At 44.4% G+C, this 10,176-nt stretch overlaps 1 protein-coding gene across 1 annotated transcript; it reads right to left on the bottom strand.

The window, feature by feature from the left end:
• Positions 1-7,644: 7,644 nt before the first annotated feature.
• Positions 7,645-9,835, bottom strand: LOC147883635 (uncharacterized). The gene is made up of 7 exons (XM_087399539.1): positions 9,494-9,835; positions 9,312-9,398; positions 9,029-9,182; positions 8,774-8,920; positions 8,585-8,652; positions 8,138-8,435; positions 7,645-8,018 (listed from the first exon to the last, which is right to left on the bottom strand). Exons 1-7 carry the CDS (start codon positions 9,833-9,835, stop codon positions 7,645-7,647), a joined length of 1,470 nt encoding a protein of 489 aa, XP_087255665.1.
• Positions 9,836-10,176: the final 341 nt, after the last annotated feature.

Here is a 10,176-nt window from a genome sequence, read left to right as displayed (position 1 = left end):
TCACCATCTCGTGTGCACAATATGGAATGAATGAAGTCGCGAGGGCTAGTAGGAACCACTCCCCTATGACCATCAAGGGAATGTAATACATCATACATCAATCCAAAATCCACATGGTAGCGACAACAGCATGTGTCACGCTCCTGAGAGCATCGCACAAACCATGGCCTGCATCGCTCAAATGACCTCTGCCCAATCTTGAACTCTGGGTGCGCCTCTACAAACTGAGTGTACAACTCAGTTTGGGTACACTCCAAAAAACATGCACCATGCTCAATGTACACACCACGTGACACCCTCTTCCACAATGCCTTCTTGAACACCGGGGATGCTCTGCAATGCTCCTCCCAAAACTGTTGTATGAAGGACCTAGTGGAATCATCCAACAATCGATCGCTGCGAGGTGCACGACTACTCGAAGCCCAAAGAGCGTCAGTCTCACTATCCTCTAGACTCTGCCTCCTAATCATGCCTGCTCGCAATGTGCGCGGTGCAATCTGAAGAAGACGTGAAGCAGTACGCACATGGCCTATCATATGAGGTCTACTAATGGCAGCCACAATAGCACGACGTGCTGCCAAGGCGTCACTGGAGTTCCTATGCTTAATAGAAGCATAGGAACGTCGAACACTGCTAAGGACCTCGCTAGATACAACCCTATCTCTACGTGCACCAAGACCAGCAAGCCTCCTACACTCTACCAAGTCAGGGTGATCAATCAGGGACGTGAGAAGAGAAGACTGCAAAGCTGGTGTGAGGTCACAAAAAAAAGACTGCACAATCTTACTAGTACGACGACGGATAGTGGACTTCGGCAAGTCACGTCGTGAAGCAACACTGCTGCTGCAAGGTGGGGCAAGGGGATCAATGGGAGATGGTAGGGTGGACGGGGGAAGGGAGGCGCCAAGGGGAACGGGGGGAGGGGGAGGGGGAGGGGGAGGGGGGAGGGTGGAGGGGGAAGAGGTAGAGGTGGAGGCCAAAATGTAGGTGGCTAGGGGAAGGGCAGAGGCTAGAGGTAGGGGAGCGGATGAGGATGGGGGGACAATGGAGGTGGGGGTGGGGGTGGGGGTGGGGGTGGGGGTGGAGGTGGAGGTGGAGGTAGGATGTAGAGGTAGAGGTGGAGGTGGATCGGTGGTGGCAACGCGAGCTCTAGCTCTAGAGGCTCTCTTGCACTCACGAGCCTTTCGCTTGCACTCCTTGTCAATGAGATTTGGGGGGGGTTCCTACATCTTTCACGTCTACTAGCTCTACGGCTTTGAGAACCCATTCTCAATGAAAGTAGGATGGAAGGTGTGACAAAGTGATGAGGAGGCAAGAATGGCTAAGAATGGGTAAAATGAGCCAAAACATGGTGTCTTATAGAGAGCCTCAACTCATCCACTAGATTGCTCTTAGATTGCTCTTCATTATTATTGGTGGAGAAGGTGCTAAGATTGAAACAGCCTCTCACAGGCGCTGCACACATTGGAGGGGGATCCAAGAGGATAATTTTGACCTACCCCATCCGCCACCATCGTTTGATTTTATTCCACCTTCAAATACCTCGATCGAGGTATGCTATGCCCAGGTCATATACCTCGATCGAGGTATTCAATGCCTCATGCAGGTATAAACCTCGATCGAGGTACACCTCGGTCATAGCACATACCCCTCGGTCATATACCTCGATCGAGGTATTCTATGCCTCATGCAGGTCATATACCTCGATCGAGGTATTCTATGCCTCGCACATCGTGATGTGTATACATGTGGCTGATGTGGCACCATGCATGGTCATGATGTGGCAATATAGTCTCTTCCATGACATGGAAAGGTGATGTGGCATGATGAGTTGGCATTCATGAGGTGGTAGATTGACATGGCAAATTGAGGTGGAGGGATTGGTGACGTGGCAAGGTTGACGAGGTATGCCAAGGTGGCAAGGTGTGATGACATGGCTCATGATGTGGAATGATGAGGTGGCACATGTGGCAGCACGTGTGGCAATGTAAGGTGACATGGCAAGGAGTGATGTCACATCTCCTTAATGACATGGCACCACGTGGTCTAACAACGTGGCATGGTTGCAAGGCAAAAATAGATGACTCAGCTTTCCGCATGGGCAGCATGCACACTCCAAAGGCTTGCCACTAGGGTCAGTGATGCTCCTAGCCTACCTCACCAAGCCTAATACCAAGCCTACCTTGTCTTGGTATTAGGCTTGGGTGGCCCTTTTTCCCCCACAAAAGGGAGATTTCACTCTTGGAGGCCATATCGTACGTTTCCCTTACTCAAATTTAACCAAAATTTTTTCCTCTTATTCATCATGTAGAGGACTAAAAATATTGAAATTTTTGAAATGTTTGGTCATGTTTGAGAATTACTAGATTTATTTTTAATATTCTTTGTTGATCCTCTAAGGAGTAAAAGTAAAAATTAAACTTAAATCTTCCTAAATCTAACCGTTGGATTTGGGATTTGATGATTCAACCACACACCCTTATGTGCCTACTAACCTTCCACCGAATTGGATTTGCTTAATTATTCAAAATACTAAAAAAATGTGGTGTGCTACTAAAATGCACGTATTTTATGACTTTATGTATTATAAATAATTATTTATAATTAGATAAATCATTTAAAAAATTACCAATAAATCAAGTTAAGCTGTACATAATGCAAAGAGACCACTTACAAAGTTTCAATAACATTTAATCTAAAATGAGTAAGAAATTTAGAATTTAATATGACACTCTCTGTTCGTGACAAACGTGTGACCACCCTGGAACCATGCCGTGTGACACAAAGAAATTTTTTGTGTGTGGATCGAATTTTCGATGAGACTATACGATTGTGTGCACAATAGCAAGTGTGATGTTGTGTCAGAAGACTTCAAAGACTAGATCCATAGGGAAGTAGGTGAGATTTGCATTTTTGTGTGCTAAAAAGCTTGTTTTTCCACCTCCTAAGGATTGGGGAGTGAACAAAAAGTGGACACCCTTAGCTTGCTACTTCCCATATATATATATATATATATATATATATAGCTATATATGTATATAGCTGAAGCAAGGAAGGGATTTGAGGAAAGAGGGACAACCACAAGTAGTATTAGTCATATAGGTGTCTTAGCAAACAAGGGTTAAAAACTAAAAAAGAAAAAAGAGAGAAAAGAATTTAGAGTTTGAGTGTGCTTTTAGCTAGGGAAGAGCATACTCTTAGTAAATTTTGATACTTAATAAACATGCAAGTGATGCAATTTGAAAAAGAAACTGATATGAGCAATTAAATATATAGGAATACTGCTATCTATCTATCTATCTATCTTTACATATATATATATATATAAAAACTAGTAATCAACTGAAAAAAACCCCAAGAGTCACAACAAAACAATCATAGCAGGATGCTATAAAGCAAAGGCATACCAACCACCCCAAAAGAGATCATGGGAATAGATGGAGGGTGGCTACAGAGCAAAGGCAGCTATGAAGTAAGCATGGGGGGGGGTTCTCTCTCTCTCTCTCTCTCTCTCTCTCTCTCTCTCTCTCTCTCTCTCTCTCTATTTCACATACGCACGCACGCACAAACGTATGTTTTTAAATGTAGATCTCAAGTAGTGCATATTTTTAAACATGATTAGATGTTTAGATTACGCATTCATCAATAATGGTAAATAGCTTCAATACAACTAGGTACATATCTTTAAGTACAAGTTGACCCAATCGAAATCCTCTTCTAAGTGCTTAGTTTGATTTCACATATGTATGCAAGTCTGAAAATAAGATGTTGCAGTTGGACCCAATAAACTAAGAACCAATGTCATAAGGGAGTAAAACTTTACAACTGTGTGGAAGGTATGTAGTCACACCACATTTAAAAAGTTTCATGGTCATGATATCATAATTAGTATCTATATTCCAAACTTTAAGGCTCAATTTATGTGCAAGCACATTTCACCATTTCGGAGGAACACATGTAAGGGGTAAATAATTTCACAAGTCATGGAATGCATAGTGTGCGCCTAATGTGCAATCCAAATTAAAGTGTTTATTGTAAGTCTTAGTTATCTCATTATTTATGTGATGGAGTTATAATTCAAATTTATGCTCACTAGCATAAGATAAATGACTTTTATAATTTGATAATAATTATGTATAATCTCATGATTTGTACAATTAATAACTAGAGACCTTCCATGCATAAGCTAAAAAATGTATTCTAGTACTAGTATATTAGAGCACTAATGGAGTAATCATATAGTACTATATTAATACTGATATAGTGCCATCTATTTCTATTAAGTACTAATATAGTGGACTGTTTGTTTCTACTCTAGTACTAATATATTAGAGCAGTAATATAGTATAGATATATAACACTAAGACAATATTATCTATTTCTTTATAGTATTGATATAGTACTAATAGAGCACTATTCTAGTATTCATATAGTAGACTACTAATGCCTATTAATATACTACTAACATAGTACTATCACAGTACTAACATAGCACTATTTGTTTCTATTCCAGTACTGATATATCAGAGCACTAATGTAGTACATCTCCGTCTCCATGCTAGTTGCACATGTCTGGCAGTTTGAGAAGGTGTATGGGATCAACAATCTGGGACTTGTGGCATTGCTCCAAAAAGAGGTGGTTTTTGAGTCAACTTGTTAGCACGATAGTTGGCTGAATACGCAGTGGACCAGTTCGCCACATATGATGATGCTCGCGATGCATTCTTGAGATGGTTTCCTAGGGAAAAAATGATTCCGCAAACTCTAGATAGATTGCACTGCTTGGATCAGGGAGATTAGGATGTGGACGAATATGCGTCCAAATTCAACTTACTCATGCAACGTGTGCCTGCAAATGAACGGCCTGCTCAGGAGGTACTCAATGACTTCTTCATTTCGAGGCTATCATGGGATCTGTGGACAACATTGGCCATAGTTGAGGCCATAGTTGATCAGACACAAGCAACGCTCGAGGCGGTCATGGCACAAGCAGTGCGGGCGGGGGATTCGTTGCATGGGAGGACATCCAAGAACCGAAAATCCACGAAGAGTAAAGCCAAGAAGAAGATGCCAAAATCCAAGAAGTCAGACGATAGTGATGCAGACATGGAGGTGACCAGCTCGGAAGATACCAGCTCAAAGGAATCTAACTCAGAAGCAGAAATGAAGACCCATAGAGCCTCTAAAGGGGGCAAGGGCACTTCAGTGGCTTCTGGAGAAGGATCAATACCTTAAGGCTTGAAGGGTATCTGGTGTGCTCATTGCTGCAATCCTGGTTACTCCGCAGTCGAGTGTGCTCTTAATGCGAATTGGTGCGCGGTTTGCTTGACTAATACGCACAACACAGAGGAATGCCATTGTAATGGGCACGGCCAGAGAGCAGTTGGTCAGCAGCAAGATGCAGTTGTGTCTTTTGTTCAAGAAGAGCGGCAACAGTAAGCGTTTCAGCCACAACAGCAATCGTTTCAGCCACAGCAACAGACGTTCCAATGAGGTAGAGGCGACGGTGGCCGTAGAGGCAGGGGTCGATCAAAATTGATAAAAAACCTCTCTATTTTGCTTGGGTGAAGGCCATTGGCGGAACGAATGCTTGGAGGCTGAGGAATGGAATCGGCAACGTGCGGAGCGCCAAAAGATGTCTGAGAAAATGCCCAGCACTTCGATGGCACACATTGTTGATGATGTGCCCAGGGATTAGTATAATCACCCGTGCTGATACCAAGTTGCAAGGACCCCGACTCCCAAGAAGGGTGACAAGCTTCTAGATTGTCCAACCTAGAAACACATCTGACACCAAGCTGTTTGCGAGTTGGCGACGAAGGAGCCACCATTAATGCCATTGGCAGAGTCCGCAACGATGCCCAGTGAAGCACGTAAGGTGCAGTTTGTGGAACCAATTCTCCAATAAGAGGTGGAGACTCAAGCCAAGTTCAAGCTACACTTACCAGGGAATGGTCCAAAGGCAGTCGAAGAAACTCCGTTGGTTGCAAACCAAGCCAAGAGGTGGGAAAATTCTCCCCAAAGGGAGCCAGGGTTGGAGTGCATTCTAGAGGCACCGATCCAAATTTCACTGGGAAGATTGCTTAACCTGGTTCCAGAATTCCACTGGCAATTGTTGCATTCCTTGCACACGAAGTCTAAACTAGAAGAGGTGAAGCTATGCCAAGCTGATTCATGCCCAGTTCCAACAGTCCCTCTGACTGACATGAGAATTCCGGTTATATCCACAAAGGCACAAGGGCGGTGAAGCTATGACAAGCTGATTCATGCCCAGTTCCAACAGTCCCTCTGATCGACATGAGAATTCCGGTTATATCCGCAAAGGCAAAAGGGCTCTCTCTCTCTCTCTCTCTCTCTCTCTCTCTCTCCCTCTCTCTCCCTCTCTCTCTCCCTCTCTCTCTCTCTCTCTCTCTCTCTCTCTCTCTCTCCTACCCTTGTATTTTGAAAGGATTACAATTAAGAGATCAAATAGAGATATGCATTGCATCAAGAGGTCGAGAGAACAGTCATCATTTTATTTAGATGGACATGTAGTGGAGAAATGATATAGATTACAGATAGGGAAGCATAATGAATATATCAATGGTATTTAATACATATTTGGCAACACAAATAGACTAAATTAGAATGGGTGTGGCATCGCTTCAAATCAATGGCATGAACAGTGTGATGATTATTCATTTTTAATAGTGCTGGTTTACATAGCTATGTGCAAGATGAGAATAATACATTCTAGAGATTTGGCAAGTGTGAAGTGCCATATTTAAAGCAAAGTTTTTTGTTAGACAGTTGTACCCTTCTTATGCTTCTGAGCACTAAGAAGAATGGCCGCCACTAAAGAAGTGAGTGTTGTATATGCAGTGATTAAGAGCACCCCATCTAAGTATAAGAATGGCCGCCACTAAAGAAGTCAGTGTTGTATATGCAGTGATTAAGAGCATCTCATCGTGCTTGGTTCCGAATGTTAGGAGCACCCCAACATACCCTTTCAAGTATAAGAATGGCTGCCACTAAAGAAGTGAGTGTTGTATATGCAGTGATTAAGATCACCCCATCGTGCTTGGTTCTGAATGTTGCGACATCGAGATATGCATCAATTGAATGGTACACAGAGATGTAGGTGTCCTTACCCATGAGGGAGTAGAGCATTCGAACAGGCATCAACATCCACTGATATGCAAAGGGTTTCTTCTTTTCGTCATACTTTTAATGTGAGATTGACTATCTATTCAATATTGGTGTCCAGCCCGATAGATCCTAAAGGGTCTCTCTCTTTGGACTTCCCTTCTATTCTGAAAGGATTACAATGAAGAGATCAAATGGATATAGGTATTGCATCTAGAAGTCGAGAGGAGAACGATTATCATTTTATTTAGAAGGACATACAGTGGAGATGTAGAGATACTCAATATAGATAGACGAAGCATAATGAGAAATCAATGGGTTGTGATACATGTTTGGGAGGCAAATAGGCCAAATCAGAATGGGTGTGGCATCGCTTCAAACGAGTGGCATATATTTTTCATAATAGTCATGAACAATGTGATGATTATTTATTTCTAATAGTTCTAGTTTACATAGCTATGTGCAAGATGAAAATAATACATCCTATGTGAAGGGCCGTATTTAAAGCATAATTTTTTGTTAGATAGTGGTACCCTTCTTATGCTTTTGAGCACTAAGTATAAGAACGGCTGCCACTAAAGAAGTGAGTGTTGAATATGCAGTGAATATGATCACCCCGCCGTGCTTGGTTCCGAATGTTGCAACATCGAGATATGCATCGATCGAATGGTACGTGGAAATGTAGGCGTCCTTGCCCATGATGGAGTAGAGGATTCGAACAGGCATCAACGCCCATTGATATGCAAAGGGTAACCAATGAGTGAAGCCCATGGCATCAAACGTAGCATCCAAGAACCAATCACTATGAACTGATGCTACCACACCATCCACGATGATAGTGCCACCCATGGTCAAAGGGTTGTATAAGCCGTGCCTCCTTGTTGTAGAGACCTCTGCATATGCATGCATAGGAGGAGCATTTAGATTTTAGGCTACGCAAAGACTGATCACACCTTGCATAAATGTGCTCATTACAATGAATGGCCTACAGGGTTTTAAGAGAGAAGTGTACCTTTGACCACATAAGGAAAGACTTTCTCCTTTGAAATGTGAACATGTTCTTGACTCGTGGCCCACACAATGTCCCCGATCTCAATATCTTGGGCCCGCTTATAAACTATATTGCCATTCTTATGAGACGCAGGTATGAAATGAAGGCCGGTGAGTCGAATGGTGTTGGAATGTGAAGCTGAATGTCCGATGGGCTCCGCAGTGATGGCAATAAAGATGGCAGTGACATTGGCATCCTTGTGGCCGAAAGCATAGACATCTTGGTAGCTAATGATCCCGTTCTCACCCCATACAGCTATCTGTTGCATGCAGAGAAATGGGTGGGATCAGTAGTATGCTGGCAAATGCTGAGTGTTATGATAGGTAGTTGAGCAATGAGGACACAGTGGTGGTGGTGCATGTAGGCATGCAACGGAGATTATTAAAGGCATTCGAAGACGATGCACACCTGATCACCAAGCTGGAGCTCGGACATACGTTTGGAGGTGCCGCGATGGGTTTCAACCGTGGCATCACCTACACACACATGAATTCGAAGAGAAGGTGAGCATGCGCGTGGCAGAGAATGCAAGCATTCCTGTGGTGGGGGAATCCTCGATTCCTAGCTTTACTTTTAATACGACGGGTGCTAATTCACCTGGGAAGCAGTTGCTGATACATCCACCGAAAGCACCGAGGGCGGCATACACGCCCAGCACGCCAGCAACACAAAATGGTGCTAAGGGACCGAGGGATAGGCACTCAGCACTACCCAAGACTCCTCCCACTGCCCCAGTTATGGCACCTGTTACAAAAGTGAGTTCCTCTATGAGAAAACGACCCAAGATAAGGGAGATTAGCAGGGCGGTTAACATCATATATTGCAGCCCTTTACGTTAAACAGATTCCTTGCCTGTGCCTGCGCCGCTCTGACAGTCGAGCAATTTCCTCATTCCTAGCAGCCTGCGCTTAGAACCACCATTATACGAGTTGTAGATGCTGGTTACGTCATCCCCAGTAACGTAAACGGCGCAGCCTGTAGAGCCCGCGTTGCTAGGGCAGACGATCTGATGAGAATCATCCACCCGCACTCCATGAGTAAGTATGGAAGTAGAATGTGGAGGTGGGTGGTGTACTGATGAAAAATGAAACGAGCGCCCGAGTTGCAATGGGATGCGGAGGATTCAGGAACTCACAGCACTTTTGCGACGGTAGTTATCAATGAACACGAACTCCGTGCCGGATCCGTCGCTAGCTGCGAGACAGCCGCCTGTCGCTTGGAGCTGGATGGTCGAGCATCCAGCACAAATGAGTTCTGGGTACTAGGAGTGTTTATGCAAAAGTAGTCATGTCTCTAATGATAGACGTCGACTCTCACCTGCAATGTGAGATCCTCGGAGCCGCCCCAGTCGTTGCTAACGCTAGCCATGAACGTGATGGTGCCACTGTTGACAATCTCTTGGCAAGCTGCAACGATGTTATCTGACGGAACCGCTCCCCACAGCAAGGCAGGCGTGTTTGTAGCCAAGAGCGAACTGGCAATCTGGTTGCCAACGGTGCCGACGAAGGTGTTGGGGCCGGAAGAGGAACTTGAAGGGGTGGTGGCGGAGATGGTAAATTGAGCGAGGGCGCCGCCATGCGGCTGGAAAACTAGTAGCTGAAGAAAGGCAATAGCTGAGATGAGGAGCCGAGGACGAGTGTGGCTGTGGCTGATCTGCATCTCGGTGCTGGGAGACATTAGACAGCTAGAGTAGCTAGACTGAAAAGCTCAGCGGAGCGATCAGAGGATATGTTGCAAGTTGGACAGAAATGCTGAGGCTGTGTGCAATCTGTTTGTGTGTAGGTAGCTGAGAGGTGTGCGTTTATATAGCCGAGGAGGGGTGCCTCTGCGAGAGTGGCGTGCATGGACCGCCAAGCCTGAGTCGCTCGTGACTCGTGTGCGGTCAAAATGAAGTCGAGGATGTTTTGCTCCTTAAGGCACCATGGTCCATTGACTTAAAATAACGGGCAATCTTGAGAGATCTAAGCAAGACAAGCCTATCCACATTGGATTGAACTTTC

This window comes from Dipteris shenzhenensis, chromosome 28 (assembly GCF_047967505.1).
Source record: "Dipteris shenzhenensis isolate YYH24624 ecotype China chromosome 28, Dip_SZ_1.0, whole genome shotgun sequence".
NCBI classification, from domain to species: Eukaryota; Viridiplantae; Streptophyta; class Polypodiopsida; order Gleicheniales; family Dipteridaceae; genus Dipteris; species Dipteris shenzhenensis.
Note: the sequence above shows the minus strand (reverse complement) of the source record. Positions and strands in the feature narration are given on the sequence as shown.